General features: G+C 34.3%; 1 protein-coding gene, 1 long non-coding RNA gene and 1 other non-coding gene across 15 annotated transcripts; 1 reads left to right on the top strand and 2 right to left on the bottom strand.

Annotated features, from left to right (window-relative positions):
• Positions 1-4,224: 4,224 nt before the first annotated feature.
• On the top strand, positions 4,225-5,286 carry LOC104731818 (ethylene-responsive transcription factor 6). Its single transcript, XM_010451303.2, has one exon. The coding sequence runs from the start codon at positions 4,307-4,309 to the stop codon at positions 5,138-5,140; it is 834 nt and encodes a 277-aa protein (XP_010449605.1). The 5' UTR covers positions 4,225-4,306; the 3' UTR covers positions 5,141-5,286.
• A 1,074-nt stretch (positions 5,287-6,360) lies between these two features.
• On the bottom strand, positions 6,361-8,574 carry LOC104731819 (uncharacterized). Of its 13 annotated transcripts, none has more exons than XR_015574815.1 (8): positions 8,273-8,502; positions 8,143-8,181; positions 8,021-8,069; positions 7,784-7,934; positions 7,365-7,497; positions 7,232-7,269; positions 6,867-6,948; positions 6,361-6,731 (listed from the first exon to the last, which is right to left on the bottom strand). It is a non-coding gene; the product is annotated as an uncharacterized LOC104731819 (long non-coding RNA). The 13 variants fall into 13 exon arrangements; XR_015574819.1 differs by having other exon boundaries at positions 8,031-8,063; positions 8,273-8,487; XR_015574808.1 differs by lacking the exon at positions 8,143-8,181 and having other exon boundaries at positions 8,021-8,063; positions 8,273-8,574.
• A 2,755-nt stretch (positions 8,575-11,329) lies between these two features.
• On the bottom strand, positions 11,330-11,436 carry LOC147930553 (small nucleolar RNA R71). Its single transcript, XR_015576863.1, has one exon. It is a non-coding gene; the product is annotated as a small nucleolar RNA R71 (small nucleolar RNA).
• Between the last annotated feature and the right edge of the window lie 5,066 nt (positions 11,437-16,502).

Raw genomic sequence — 16,502 nt, forward strand, 5'->3', positions numbered from 1 at the left:
ATTTTAATTATTCTAATAACTAACAAAAGAAAAGTTTAGATTTGTTTACAAAATAATAAAACTCTATTTATTGTTTCATAAATCTTAGGAAATAATAACAAACTATTTAATTGACTAAAACTTAATTGTTTATACACAATATTTACTATATAAATAATATTAAGTGTATAATATTGATAATGTTAAATCATGGCAGTATGTAAAAATAGTTTTATACACTTAGTATTAACAAATAACAATATCAATATCCACAGGTTATTTGTTTAAAGGGTTGCTTAAATAAGTATATAGATTAAAAATAACTATATTTTTATAAGAATAAAAAACAAAACCTGATAAATATCTAAAAAATATTTTGGGATTTATTTAAAAAATATATATATATACTTATAAAAATATAGTTATTTTTTAATCTATATACTTATCTAATATTATACATATTCACTATATAAAAAATACTAAGTGTATAATATTAATAATATACATAACCTAATTGTAATTTTCACCTAAAAAATTAATATACAACATGTTATACCAATAACTTCAATTTGTAAATTTGGTATATTAAGATCTCTAAACACGATCACATCAATTTGTGATACCAAATCATGGGTCAATACATGTTTTGTTGGATTTTTTGGCTTTACCGAATGTATAATTAACGAATTTGATATTGCACCAAACCAAAATAGTAGTACCAACTACGGGTCAAAATCAGAGTATGGCTTTAAGTAAATTAAATATATGATTTTATAAAATGTATAGAATTAATAAATTTTCTACTATCATTTTGTAACAAACAAATCTAAATTTACATAAATATTTCGTCACGCTGGTAACATTATTCTATAAAATATTAACGTGTATTTATGAATCGGGTAATAAAACGGGTAATGAGACGGGTAATGAGACGTTCAAAAATTAAACTAATATCCGATACTCGATCATTATTCATGGATAATATAATTATTATACCCTTCACTCGACCCTAAAGCTGCGGGTACCTTTTTTTGGGACGGATACAAACCGAAAAACGGGTCCAATACGGGTATCGGTAATAGTTTCCAGGCCTACCTATTAGTAGTTTAATATGAATCAAAATTCACCATATAGTACTATATTATATAACATGTAAATAAATGATACAACATAAACATAATATTAATAAATAACAAAATAAAAAAAAAATTTCCGGGCTACCAGCGCGGGTTATTATCTAGTTAATATTAATAACGATAAATATGTGAAAATTGTTTTTTTCTTTCACAACTCTTTTTCGCCGACTAATCAAACTAAAACTATATAAACACAATTAATCTCTAAAACATTAGCTTCTTGAAGGTAATTTAATATTTATATTCACAAAGATATAAACATAATTACTAATCAAAATATATTTTTTTTGTCAAAGAACCTGTTTTTACACGATTGAAAAGAAGCACAAAATAATTAAAATGAGATTAGTATTTCGAAGGAAAAAAATTGAAACCTTTTCAAAAAGGCTTCGAAATTGTCCATCGGGTAGATCGTTCTTCATATCTTGAAATCAATAAAAACAAAAATAATTTTATTTGTTTATCATTGACAGCAAGCGAACAAAGTTTTGAGCTTGCAGAATCCTAGGGACTGAGGTTTTAGAAACATTATGAAAAAAGAAATTGGTGATATGACTGTTTCCATAGTTAAGGTGTATGATATAGATGTGATCTTTTCCAAAAGGTAGAAAATGGTGGTGATAATCTTTCCACAAGAAATATAGATGAAAATTTGTGTGGATTCAATCCCGAGAACAATGAATCATTTGCAGTAAACGCTTCAGTGTAGACAAAATTTGATTCTTCTAAAATGATAGAATAATAACTAATTAAGACCGCAAATTACACATTAACATACATTATTCAACAACGAATTTAAAGTTTCGTGGTTTGATTTAGAGGGGCTTAAGGGTAGTCTAAAATTTATGTAAAAATATAGTGATAATAAAAACCAATAACATCGAAATTTTAAAGCACGATTGTTTTTTTTTTTTTTTTTTTTTTTTTTTTTTTTTTATATGTAGAAAACCACAACTTTTATTTTAAAAAGTTCACGATATTTCAATAAAATTTTCTAACTGACTTCTTTTATTTACGGAAGCAAACCATTCAGTATGTCTTGTGAATTGTGATGATAAGACTTTAGGTTCTTAAACAGGGAGCCTATCTTAAATTAAATACGTAAGCCTGGTTTTAAACACTTAAATATACAACTCTGATGTTACGGTTTCATTATCCTAGTTTAAATATGTATAAATTTATAATTCATATTGTTCGAAAAAGGCTAAACCAATAAGTTATATGAAATATGACACTGAATTAACAAAGAATATTGAACATCATGAATTCATGATCACTACCAAATAAAAACAATTAAGGATTCCGCCTTTTCGCTAGATTTGAAATCAACTTGAAAAAACTATATTTTTTTTTTGTAAATTAAACACGAATATTCTACAATTATTTAGACCTATATATAATTATATGAAAGTACATGCTAAAACAAAGAAAATTGCAAGAACGTACGTGCGTGGACACATAGAGTTGAACTAGAGTACTAGTCATGTAAAGTATATATAGTTACAGATATGTTTTGAGTGAAAAAGTACGCATGTTGTTAGAAGACTAATCTAAACCTTCGACATGCCATACCGATATGCTGTGGAAATTAGCTTCACATTCACGTATATATGATAATTTATAAAATATATCTATGATAAAAATTAACCAGAAAATTCTATAACAAAAAAAAAACTAGAAAAGAATCCATATAATGAAGTAAGCACATTCATATGAAGACGTAAAAAGGATATATCACGTTCAAAAGCAGCAAAGCCAAAAGTGGTCACATGGTTTGTCGTTGTCGAATATTTTCTGTTTGGGTTGTAGAATAACTGAGATTAGAACTCTAATATTACGTTTCCTCTAATTACGGCATTACGCAGCCCCTTATCTATTGAGACTAGAATTTTAATTAATAGTACAATTATTTTTTCCGCAAAAACAAATTTCGTTATAACGAAAGAGTTATTACAAGATATATACAGAATTATTGTGACACAGTTATTACATACACAAATGTATGCACCATACACTTAAAAAAATATAGCAGAAGAGAGTTTAACGATGCTTTCCGTAGAATAGCCTTACACGCTAACCGATCAAAAGATTTGCATGTAATTTTGAGCGTGCTCGCGTTTCGTTTATTCACTTTAAAATGAAAGCTATAATTTTATAAACACAAAACACACTAGTAAGAGGTGTACGTATTGGTTTACTATTCTCTGCAACATTTAATTTTCAAAGAATTTTTTTTTTTGTGGGAAGTGATCAAAGATATATAACAGCTAGAAGCCTAGAAATGAACATTATATTTTTTAGTGTTCATTATGGAAACAAAAACAGCTCTGTGGTCTGAGATTTAGAAAGCAAAGATAGTTGTAATGGATATTTTGTCCCGATATATATTATTGTACATATTGAATTAACAAATTACTACAACAACAACAACAAAAAAAAGCTTCAGGGCAGCAATAGGAGAATTCCATGGGTCTTTGTCTACCGGATGATGGCGACCATACAAAAACATCATCGACAATGAGAATCTAGTCTTCTTTATACTACAATATTTTTGTTTATCCTAAAACTAAAATAACATCCTATGTACGTACGTGTAAGAAAGTGAAAACCAGTGTCCTTTTTTTCCTTTTTTCCCATTACTTAATTATTGCAACTTTCATTATCATACTGTAAGTTAAAAAGAAAGAAAACGTGTGTTTATCCAAAAATTGAGTTGAGACGGCGGACGATAATTTCTGAAATTTGAAAATGCAGCATATGTGAAGAAATAAGTTCTCACAAGTAGTCGTAAATAAATCAAATATTAACACGAATACGTATTTTCATAATAAATTAATTACTAATGTTTTTGATAAACAAACATGCATCGATAAATTATTAGTTTTGTTTTTTCTTACCTCAGCTGCCATCGGTGAACCACAAGATAAAACCATCGTTGACTGAGTGTTTCTAACCTAATCAAACGGTATGGAAACCATTACAACACGCGAGTATAGATACACCTTTCCGCATATGATTATTTTCGAAACTAATAATAAAAAAAAAGTCTGAGGATGTTGCCTTGAAAGAGTCTCTCATTGACTTGACTCTTTCCTATATAAACACATCTTTCCCACTCTCTCTTCTCCACTGTCAATTCAAATCATCATCATCTTCCTCTTCTTCTTTCTCTCCATATTTTACTTGATCTCATGGCTACGCCAAACGAAGCTTCAGCTCTTTTCCTCATCAAGAAGTATCTCCTCGACGAACTCTCTCCTCTCCCTAACACCAACGACCAATGGATGAACGAACCGGATTTTTCAATCTTCGGCTCATCTGATCAAACCGGGTTCGAGTTTTCTCAATTCGAATCCAAACCGGAAATAATCGATCTCGTCACTCCCAAACCGGAAGCTCCACTCGAATCGAACGATTCATTCACGTTCCAATCGAATCCACCTCGAGTTAATTCTCAATCCAATCGAAAACCGCCGTTAAAGATCGCGCCGCCGAACCGAACCAAGTGGATTCAATTCGCAACCGGGGAACCTAAACCGGAGAAACCCGTACCGGCGGTAGCAGCAGTAGCAGAGGAGAAGTGGCATTACAGAGGAGTGAGGATGAGGCCGTGGGGGAAATTCGCGGCGGAGATCCGTGACCCTAACCGTCGTGGAACTAGGGTTTGGCTCGGGACGTTCGAGACGGCGATCGAAGCGGCTAGAGCTTACGACAAAGCAGCGTTTAGACTCCGAGGATCAAAGGCCATCGTCAATTTCCCGCTCGAAGTTGGCATGTGGAATCCATGCGCTAAAGATGGTCATGAGAACAAACGGAAGAGAGATGACGACGAGGAGGAAGTGACGGTGGTTGAGAAGGTGCAAAAGACGGAGGAGAGTCACGCCGTTAGCTGTGGCGGAGAGAATGTTGAGTCAGATTTGACGGCGATAGATGACTGGGATTTGACGGAGTTTCTGAGCATGCCGCTTTTATCGCCGTTATCTCCACACCCACCGTTTGGTTTTTCACAATTGACTGTTGTTTGAATTTTTCTTTTCTGTTGGGTCAGCTTTGATGTATGCTGACGTGGAACTGTGTCTCGAGGAAATATATTCATTTATTTCATTATTTGTTTCCCATGTATTATCCTAAATTTATTCATTCTATATAATAATAATTTACTATTTATAGAGTTGAAACTTAAAAATATGATCATTTATTTATGTTACTAGGTCTGAACCCGCGGTACAACGCGGGACGAATCTGATTTAATTTTTATTAGTATAATTTATTTCTATATATTAGTAAAATGTATGAAAGTGTATTAATATGTATTGTTTTAATTTTTCTCATCTGCCGAATAGTATTGTTATTTTATGATACCGCTGGTTCAAATCTTTGTGGAGTGTGTTTTGTATTGTTTTAGTTGAACTGTGTAATTGGTTGTTTGTTAAATATATGGTTGTTTGTTAAATATAAACCATGGGTACTTAATTTGGGATTGAACCCACAGTATACCGCGGGATAAAAATTTATTTTTATTGTGTTTTAAATATATTTTAATATTTTTAATTATTAAAATGTTAGTCGAATCAGTATAAATAAAATATTTGTTTTTTCTTTGACATGTGTGTATATTTTGTAAGTATGGATAAAGATGGATATCATTTATAACTTAATTAATTCCAAACTATAATTTTAAATATATAATATATGAACTATTTAAATAAATAGTTTTAGTGTTGATTTAATAATATAAATACATATGCTATAGACCCGTCCTACAACAAATTGGTTTAAAGATCTTTAACATGTAGAAAAACAGATTACAATAGTATTTACAAAATAACTTTTTGATTAAAATATTTAAACCCACAGTCACATCCACCCAACGTACTTTAGTTTAATTGATAGATCTAAATGTGGATACTAATTAACATGCTATACATTGTAGTATAACACTTTTGGTTTAAAACAGAAAGTATTATATCAATGTTATACTATATTATTAAAAAAAAAGATGATCATATATTTTTAAAAATGTTAATTAATTAAATTTATTAATTATGTAAAATCCTAGTGCTATTTGCAAAAGAAACACAAATTACATAACCCGTCTCAAAAAACAGAAAGATCTTAGTAGAGAAACCTATTTATGTCCCTATGGCTTCCTATTGACACTGTTGAAAATTTAAAACCAGTTCTATTGTCCGTGTCAGTATAATTTGTACCAAAATATATAAACAATATGACAGCACAAATAAAATTTAACAATATGAATAACGTCTTTCTTTTCTTTTGGGACAAATAAATGCAACAACATAACATGCAAAATAGCATATTTTTTTAATTTTTAACAAACTAAATGATAGATATAAACGTAAGGTCGATAGTTAGTTGGGTACAAAGAAAATAAAAACATAAGGTGGAGAGTATTTCTTCTTCTTCTTTCACTTAGGGCGATGACCTGCTTCAACGTTTTTATAGATTTTTAGTGCTTCTTCGGTCATATTGACTCAAGCCAAAAGTTGTGACCTTTTTTGTCGAGAGATGTGTCCGTTGCTTTTATATTGTATACCTGGGCGCTTGTATGAAACTCCACAACATACTGGTTCTGATAATCTAGTCCCAGTGTTCCTGAGGTTGCAAAAAAATCTTATATGAGAATGGAAGTTTAACAATCGTTGATTTTATTCTTGGTCATTCAGTTGAATCAGTTAGAGCAAATGAAACGCCTAGTAGATAAATTTAGAGATAGCATGAGTTACTTACGTTGCTATGCACATCTCACAGTTCGATCTGAAAGTCTTCTTCCCACAGGTTCTCCAGCCACTCCGTATAAGTCCGTATAAGTCTAGAGCCAGAAAATGCATTTCAAAACAGGCTATATAACAATATCAATACAAATAGATTAATGTTAGTAATTTGACTAATTATAAAGTCTAGGCACATAGAACATAATATGTTTGCACCTGGCTCTAATTTAAGAGCTTTCGTATTTAAACAATTGATTCATTAATAATCACGAACACCCAAGAAACCATCTAATTATATCACATGATTTTGTCATTTGATGTTAAACCACTAAATGTTTTCCAAACACGTACTATACCATGGACTGAAGAAGTCAGCATTACCGTCTTTTTAGGATGTTTTACTCATACTTGTCATCTGACTGAAAAAATAAACAACCCAAAAAACAAAATTTCAAAATCAATAATAAAGGTAAAAAAATCAAACGTCTTACAAATCAAAGACATGAATCTTTACCACTAAATCATCAGCTCAAAATTACGAAACCACTTATGTAACTACCAAATTTGTATCCTCTGATCCAATCCATCTTCTGATCCCCCAATGAGACGTGTATCCATATTAGTGAGGCAACAATCGTTTTAAAAGACTATTACACACAAAACAAATAGTCATTAGTGTTGTAACAAAGATATAAATTAAGAAGCTACAATGGATTATGGTTAACACTCAAACAAAATCCTGCAAATACTTTCACACTCAAACATGAACCATCATACTAAAACAATCAAACTCAATATTCTGTCTATATTAAAATGCATCAAGCCGTCAACAGATATATACACCCAATGATCCAAACTGAACAACAAAATGAAGAAGAAGAAGTAGTTAAACAGAATCTCAAAAAAGAAACATTTCAGATCAGCTAGGCTTACTTTCGAAACACCCATCATTCCCGTTTAATCTTAGCCTAGCGAATCAGCTGCTCGATCCATAGTGTGTACTGAAGAAGATGGCTGGCAATGTAAATCCAGTTCCAACATCATTTGAAAGTCCGTCCAGATGTTCATGTCTGTCACAAAATTTCTGTTTCCAAACGAAGAGACAATAAGGGACCAAATAAACAATGAGTTTAGTTAACAGTTTCAACAAAACAAAACAAAAAAAATTACCAAATGAGACCTGGCTTGGCATCACGAAAAGTCCAAATGCTTCCTGAATCTTTGCCAAAAACTTGTAATAAGCACAAAAGAAGAACTACTAAAAAAAAAAAAGTAGTGTATATGTATACCACCTTCATCCATGTCAAAACATAACGTTTACAAAATGGATTCTTCATGGATAATCAAACCGTATCAATTAGTCTGGACCAAAAAACTTACAAATAACAGGTTAATTATGAAAAATAAATTTTGGTTTTTTACCTTCTAATCTATAAACCCAGAAGGAAGCTTATCCATGATTTTCTCTCACCATCTATCTTCTTTTACATCTGGTGGAATATGCACGCAATCACCGCCACAAACTCATCACAACACGAAGACGGAGAGATTCTCGAGAGATGAAGTAGAAAGAAAAAATAAACATATGAACGGGATCTGGGAAGACGGCGATCGAAAGGAGAAATTTTTTTTAGGTCAAATAACATTTTTTTGTCTTTAATCGATCGAAGCCCTCTAACTTACAAACCGGGTTATTTTTGAGAGGACGCAGATCCTTTCTCCAAACGGGTCGGGTAATGTCGAATGTGTATTTTTGTCCAAATTACCCCTTTCAATTTTAATAAACACTCTCCTTTACAACTAATTGAACAGTAATTTTGGAATTTTTTGACAATTTTTGAATTTGTACTTCTCTTTTACTTATATAGAGATTTTACATTTAAATTATGATTAAACTACAATACTTTTTTATTAATAACCAATTTCACAATTAGATGGTTATCTATGTGTTATAAATTTATAATACAACAAACTGATTATATCATAATTATTAAATTCATTAACCCTCTATTTTTTTTGACCAGTGTAATTTTTTTTGATTGTGTACAAATAGTCTATTTCTTTATTTACTTTTAGTTTCTGGTCTGAGGTTGTGTAGTATGACATTTGTGTACAAACAGTCTATTTGCTAATACAAGGAGAAAAAAAAGATTTGACAATCATATCATTTGATAGCCTCTTTAGTAATCTTCAGTGATTGAAGAAATATAAATAACTAGACTAGGATCCGCTGGATCTGCGGGTTTAGAGTTTTTAAAATTAAACTAAATTTAACAAAAAATATAAAGTAAATATTTTTATTAAGTAAAAACTATTTATAAAATTAAATAGATACACCGAGGTGTCCAATGTGATATTTAGTATAAAAGGTGCGATTCTGCGGTTGAGACTATTAATCACGTGTTCTTTGAATGCCCTCGTTCGTGTGAAGTTTGAGATTTATCTCTGACTTTGGTCTCATCAGAGGGGTTTTCCATATAAGTTAGTGTACTCAAATTTGGATTTTGTTTTCTGGAGGGATGCCTCTCAAGTCTCAACAGGGTGATTGATGTGTCTGCATTTTATAGGATTTTACCCATAGTTTTTATATTTGTTTTGAGTCATTTATTAAGTCCAAGTGTGCTTTTAGAGTCTTTTAAGTCTTTTGTGAGTCTGTACAGGTTCTAGGCTACTTTGGAAGGAAACTTAGTGTTTTGGGGATGAAAACAAGTATCTGAAGCCAATTTGGTGAAGACTGATCGAAATAGCAAGCAAATGGAGCAAACAGAGAAAAGCATCCAAGATCGGCTGATCCGCATTCGGGATCGACCAGTCCCCATACCCGGCTCAAGTTTTCCTTTTTCGTTTTAAACCAACTTTTAGGATTTTATTTTGATATTTAAGTTAGAGGCTCGGCCTCCAGAGACATAAGCTTTTATTTTCTGAGATTATTTTGTATTGAGAGCTGAAGGGAGAAGATCTCTAATCCTTCTTGACACTTTGGAGAAGATTTCTAAATCCTATTTCTTATTTCTCTTTGCAATTCAATTATGTTTTCTTCATCTTTGATTTGCTGTTTCTGCTTCTCCATGTCTGAGTAGTTTCTCAATTGGGTTTAGGGTTTCAGAAGGGTTTCTATGATTAATTGATGCTAGGTTTGTTAGATTTGGGATTGATCTATTTTGTTCTTCATCTATTGTTGTTCTTAAAGCTTAAACTAGATTAGCTACATAGTTTATGATTGTAGGTTTAATTCATTGTGGCACCAAAAGTGTTGTTGAGTTGCTGGAAAAGAACTTAGGTGAGCAAGGTAGACCTTAGCCAACGGAAGTTGAAGTTGGCATCTTGTGAACTAATCAAACCTGAACCTATTAATGCTTGCTTGATTTGCTGGATTCAAACAAAAGTTTAGGATTTAGTAAATTTATAGCTTAGATAGTTATCGCTGCGGAAGTAGGATAGCTTTACAAACGTGATTTGAGATCAAGAATTGTGTTTAATGCATCCCTATCTAATCATCTAAATTCGTGATCATAACCCCTAATGATTCCCTGTACCCAATGCTTTTATTTATTAATTTAAAACACTCTTTTATTTACTGCTTTGTTAGTGACTTTCAAACACAAACTTCTTTTGTCTTAGCTATATTTGATCTTGATAATTTCATAGTGCAATTGCTTGGTCTCTGTGGATTCGATCCTGAAGTGTTACAACGACACCACTAGATCGTGGTTGAGTGCACCTTGGGTTTTAATTGAGCTGTTGATCAATTTGGCGCTGTTGCCGGGGACCAAAATGATTGCCTTTGAGATTTTAGATTTAAATTTAGTCTAAGATTTATTTTATTTTGATTTACTAATTAAACTTTGTGTTATTTCTCTTGTGTTTCAGGTGCATGCAAACAAGAAGCCACAAGCCTACTGATTTGCGTAATCTGCAAAACGAAGAGTTAGCACGACTTGAACAGGAAAACAGAAAAACAAAAGCTAAAGCTGATAAGATGGAGGATGGACAAAATCCAGATGGCCGTCAGCCTAACCCTCAAGAGGTTATTATTCCGCCACCTCACCCTGTTCCACAATGTCAAGCTCCATGAGAGCAGAATGCGGCTGAGCTGAACCCACCAGCAAGGCGAGCACCTTGAGGGACGAAGATGCTCACAACAGGCTATTTGCGAATCGGTATGCGATTCAACCTCCTGCTCCTGCGAGACAAGACTATAAGATTAAGCACAGTCTCATCAATTTGGTTCAGAATCGTGTGTGTAATGGATTAGCCTCAGAGAGCCCTCTGGACCATATTGAAGCTTTTGAGAGATTGGCTAGTACAACAAGGTCTAATGGAGTTCAATATGATTACCTCATGTTGACTTTGTTCCAATTCTCTTTAGGAGATAAAGCTTTGAGATGGCTAAATCTCTTGGACCGAGGATCACTTACCACTTGGGAGCAGTGTAGAGCAGCGTTTTTAAACCACTTCTACACTAAGTCACGATCAGCTATGTTAAGGAGCAAGATCACTACCTTCTCACAAGGTGGTACAGAGTCTTTTTGTGAAGCGTGGGAGAGATTCAAGGAGTATATGAGGGACTGTCCTCATCATGGCTTTTCGCAAGAAAATCTTATGAACATCTTCTATGGAGGAATTGACCAGAAGTACCAGATGGCACTCGATACTGCCAGCAGAAGAGATTTTTCTACTAACACTGCTGCTGAAGCAAACCTCTTGATCGAAAACCTTGCAGCGAGTAACAGCAATCATAGCCATGAGTATGATCGTTCTGTGCGTGTTGTTAGCTCCGTGAATACAAATGTTATTAAGAGTCTCACTGCCAAGGTAGACCTTCTTTTGAAGAGAGATCAGGAAGCTGATAACATGTGCGACGGGCAGACGGGTGCGTATCAGCAAGTTAGAGTAAATTCAGGTTTTGAGGGGACAAAGGAGCTGAAATATGTAGGAGGACAAGGGAACTATCAGAATCATGGGTTTAATCAGAATTATAGAAATCATCCTCATCTCTCCTACAGAAGCACCAACGTTGAGAATCCTCAAGATCAAGTGTATCCTCCACATAATCAACAAGGTAAACTTCTCGCAAGGATTTCAGAACAAAGGTGCTGGATTTAGTAGCTCAAATTTCCAAGGATACCAAGCCCCATCTACAACTCCACAAGATAACAAACTCGAATTAATGACGCAAGCACTATTGGAGGGCCATAAGAAAAGTTCTGCTGAGATTAATGTTAAGATTGATAGCATGTACAATGATTTGAATGAGAAATTTGAGAGTTTGAGTTCACGTGTTGATTCCATTGATAAGAGAGTCTCTGCTATTTCTTCTAGCTCTAAGAACAAAGAGTCATGCAATGCTATAACACTCCATGGTGGGATCGAAGATGGGCTGAGTTGGGATGTGATCAACTCATGTTTGGCTTCCGCAGAGACGGAATCGATCAATCCTGAGACTAGACCAGCCGGTCCCATCCATTCTGATAATTCGAGTTTGATCTCCTGAGAAGTTGGATCGACTGATCTCCCTTATAGATTGATCGATCCCATCATTAATGCAGAACCAGTTTCAAAAAGTCCCAGATCAACCGCTCCACGTCCAGACCAGTCGGTCCCTGTTGCAGGTATGGGAAAACCCAGCTCATTTGTTCCTGATGCAGAGTCCAAGGAATCACTTCTTGTGGAACCAAAGCCCTATAGGCCACAAATTCCTTTTCCTAGAAGACATGTGAAGAAACCTCTGGATGAAGAAAAGTATGGTCGGTACAAAGAAGCTATAAGTGAGTTTATTGCTGACATTCCCTTTACAGAGGCAGTAAAGCATATCTCTTTGTTTAAGAAGGTTTACAATGATGTTGTGGTTGAAGAAAAGGATTTGGTGGAGGTTAAAGCGTTTTTGGCTTGAGAGAAGAACATTCATGCTCCATCTTTGAAAAGACTACCCAAGTTAGAAGATCTAGGAAAATTTGTTGTTCCATGCTCTATCTTAGGAGTGAACTTTGAGGATTCCCTTTGTGATACTGGATCCAGTGTGAATGTAATGTCTAAGGCTGTTGCAGAGAGGTTGGAGATTGATGATATGAAGGCTTCTGAGGTCTCTCTTAAATTTGAAATGTTGTCACCACTCCACAAGGATTCATTAACAATTTAGATGTTCGAGTTGGGAATTGCTTGGTTGCTACAGATTTTCATGTTGTGGAAATGAGCGAGGGTTCTGTTATGCCTTTGATTCTTAGGAGACCGTTCTTAGCAACAGTGGGAGCAGTTGTTGATTTGCCTAATAAGAGGATAACCTTCTCTAACATTGATGATAAGGTCTTCTACAACGCAATCACTGCAAATGAAGCTATACAACATGGCTCTTGTCTAGTTGTAGAACATGAGAAGGAGGTGGATGTCATGATAATGGGAGAGAGTGCTGATAAGAATTAGGTCAACGAAGTCCTGGATGGAGACACTCATTCTTCTGAGAATAGGTCTAAGAAGGTTAAGAAGAGAGATAAGCCGAAGATAGAGAGAGTAATACCAGATCTTCACATAACCTTGGTACCATAGAAATATGTTAGAGACACTATTGAGTATAAGGTGAAGTGCAAATGAAAATCTCGACCTTTCTCTAAAGTTAAAGCCATCCTTACTCCAGAGTTTAAAGAAAAAGGCCAAGAAGCAATGGTAGGTATGTTGAAAATTGTTCTAGAGCTTAAGCTGACGGATTGGAGAGCTTGTTCTGATATGAGTTCTCATCCTCCCATCACTTGACACCTAAAACCACGGTCAAGCTATAGACCTTAAACAAGCGCTTATGGGAGGCAACCCATAGGGTTTGTTCTTGCTTACCCTTTTATTTTTATTTGTCTTAGGATTTTGGTTTTATTTTTAGGATTTATTACGATGAAATCACGTTCGGTGTTAAGTGTTTTCAGGAACAGGTTCCAAACGCAGAATATGCGAATTTTTTTGTTCCATGAGCTTAGGATCGATCAGTCCTCCTTAAAGATTGATCGATCCCGTTGGTTTTCTGCGGGTATCTCCAAGTTCAATAATGTGACAGATCAGTCGATCCCATTCTGAGACTGATCGGTCCCCACCCTTGCCAACACCACTCCAACACCAGATGCGAGATCATCGATTTTTCATTCTTTTCCTTTCTTTTTATTTTTCAATTTTCTTATTTTCTTTGTCGGACTCATTCTTTTCTTGGCTTTGCTTTTACACCGGGACGGTGTGAAGTAAGTCCGGAGGAGGGATGTCTCCAAGTTACTAATGTCGTTTTCTTTGGTTGTTTCCTTTTGATTTTCGAGTCTTTGAGTCATTTTCTTATTTTTTTTCATCGAGTCTAAAAAAAACAAAAATTGGAAAACTAAGATCATTTCTAGGAATCTTTTGCTTTGACCTAACACTCTTATGATTGCTTTAGTACTTTTGATTTTTGAATGAAGCTTGGAATGAACATGAGCAGCCTCAACACGCCCGAAAAGACCCTCACCAAAGAGAACATTAAGTTGATCCGACGTTGTCTCTAGCTTTGTAATGACTTAACCGGATTTAACTTCTTGCCTTGGGACTTGGTATGCATCAGACAAGACTCCTCCCTTAAGCCTTACAAGACATGCATCTCCTCGCAAAGTATGCTTCCCCTCTCCCTTCCCTTCAATACTCAATAAAAAAAAAGTAAAGAAGAAAGAAAGAAGAAGAAGAGGATAAAGGTAATAAAGAAGTGAACCGAGGGTTGTGCGTAAACCCGTGCATCTTTCAAAATTCATGGAAACCTGTCCGCAAGAAAAGAGCAAAGGATTGATAAAAAAAATACAATGATACCCTAGAAAATTAGGGAGAAATCAATCCTTTGGAAGTGAGAAAAGAGAGAGGAAATGAAGCATATGTAGGAAGTCTTGGGCAATAAAAGGTTGAAGGAGTCAATAAGTTCGGTGATCGATATTCCCTCAGCGAGACCACACATTTTCATTAATCTGATTTAGAGAGACAACAATGAGGATGCTGAAGGTTCTTTAAAGTGTGGAGTTCAGAGTAGGGAGTGTTGATCCTAATCATGGGCAGAGTACAAAAAGTAGTTCTTAATTTGATTTGATGAAGAGTGCAAAGAAGAGGTTCCCAAGAATATGTGAGTTTCCACTTTCAAACATTTTCTCTGTTCTTGAGTCTTTGAATGTTCTTGCTTGAGGACAAGCAAAGATTCAAGTCCGGGGGAATTGATGTGTCTGCATTTTATAAGATTTTACCCACAGTTTTTATATTTGTTTTGAGTCATTTATTAAGTCCAAGTGTGTTTTTAGAGTCTTTTTAGTCTTTTGTGAATCTGTACAGGTTTTAGACTACTTTGGAAGGAAACTGAGTGTTTTGGGGATGAAAACAAGTATCTGAAGCCAATTTGGTGAAGACTGATCGAAATAGCAAGCAGATGGAGCAAACAGAGAAAAGCATCCAAGATCGGCTGATCCGCATTCGGGATCGACCAGTCCCCGTACCCGACTCAAGTTTTCCTTTTTCGTTTTAAACCAACTTTTAGGATTTTATTTTGATATTTAAGTTAGAGGCTCGGCCTCCAGAGACATAATCTTTTATTTTCTGAGATTATTTTGTATTGAGAGCTGAAAGGAGAAGATCTCTAATCCTTCTTGACACTTTGGAGAAGATTTCTAAACCCTATTTCTTATTTCTCTTTGCAATTCAATTATGTTTTCTTCATCTTTGATTTGCTGTTTCTGCTTCTCCATGTCTGAGTAGTTTCTCAATTGGGTTTAGGGTTTCAGAAGGGTTTCTATGATTAATTGATGCTAGGTTTGTTAGATTTGGGATTGATCTATTTTGTTCTTCATCTATTGTTGTTCTTCATCTATTGTTGTTCTTAAAGCTTAAACTAGATTAGCTACCTAGTTTATGATTGTAGGTTTAATTCATTGTGGCACCAAAAGTGTTGTTGAGTTGCTGGAAAAGAACTTAGGTGAGCAAGGTGGACCTTAGCCAACAGAAGTTGAAGTTGAGGCATCTTGTGAACTAATCAAACCTGAACCTATTAATGCTTGCTTGATTTGCTGGATTCAAACGAAAGTTTAGGATTTAGTAAATTTATAGCTTAGATAGTTATCGCTGCGGAAGTAAGATAGCTTTACAAACGTGATTTGAGTTCAAGAATTGTGTTTAATGCATCCCTATCTAATCATCTAAATTCGTGATCATAACCCCTAATCATTCCCTGCACCCAATGCTTTTATTTATTGATTTAAAACTCTCTTTTATTTACTGCTTTGTTAGTGACTTTCAAACACAAACTTCTTTTGTCTTAGCTATATTTGATCTTGACAATTTCATAGTGCAATTGCTTGGTCTCTGTGGATTCGATCCTAAAGTGTTACAACAACACTACTAGATCGTGGTTGAGTGCACCTTGGGTTTTAATTGAGCCGTTGATCAGTGATCATGATCAACTTCTTCAATTACCATGGATTTTATGGACAATCTAGAAGGTCATAAATGAAAAAAAATTTCAAAGTTTAGAGATCAAGGCAAATGATATAATTTCTAAGGATTTGGGTGATAAGTTAGCCTGGGAAGAAGCGCTCTCTTTTACGGCGGTCATGTCAGCTCCATCTCTGTCTTCGGATGTCTAGGTTTCTTCACCTTGTTGTTAGATTGATGGTTCTTG

The sequence above is a fragment of the Camelina sativa genome, chromosome 12 (genome assembly GCF_030686135.1).
Source record: "Camelina sativa cultivar CO46 ecotype springtype chromosome 12, ASM3068613v1".
NCBI lineage: Eukaryota > Viridiplantae > Streptophyta > Magnoliopsida > Brassicales > Brassicaceae > Camelina > Camelina sativa.

What these genes read in the sequence shown, in the direction of transcription:
- LOC104731818 (XM_010451303.2), top strand. Translation starts at nt 4,307, where the DNA reads ATGGCTACGCCAAACGAAGCTTCAGCTCTTTTCCTCATCAAGAAGTAT.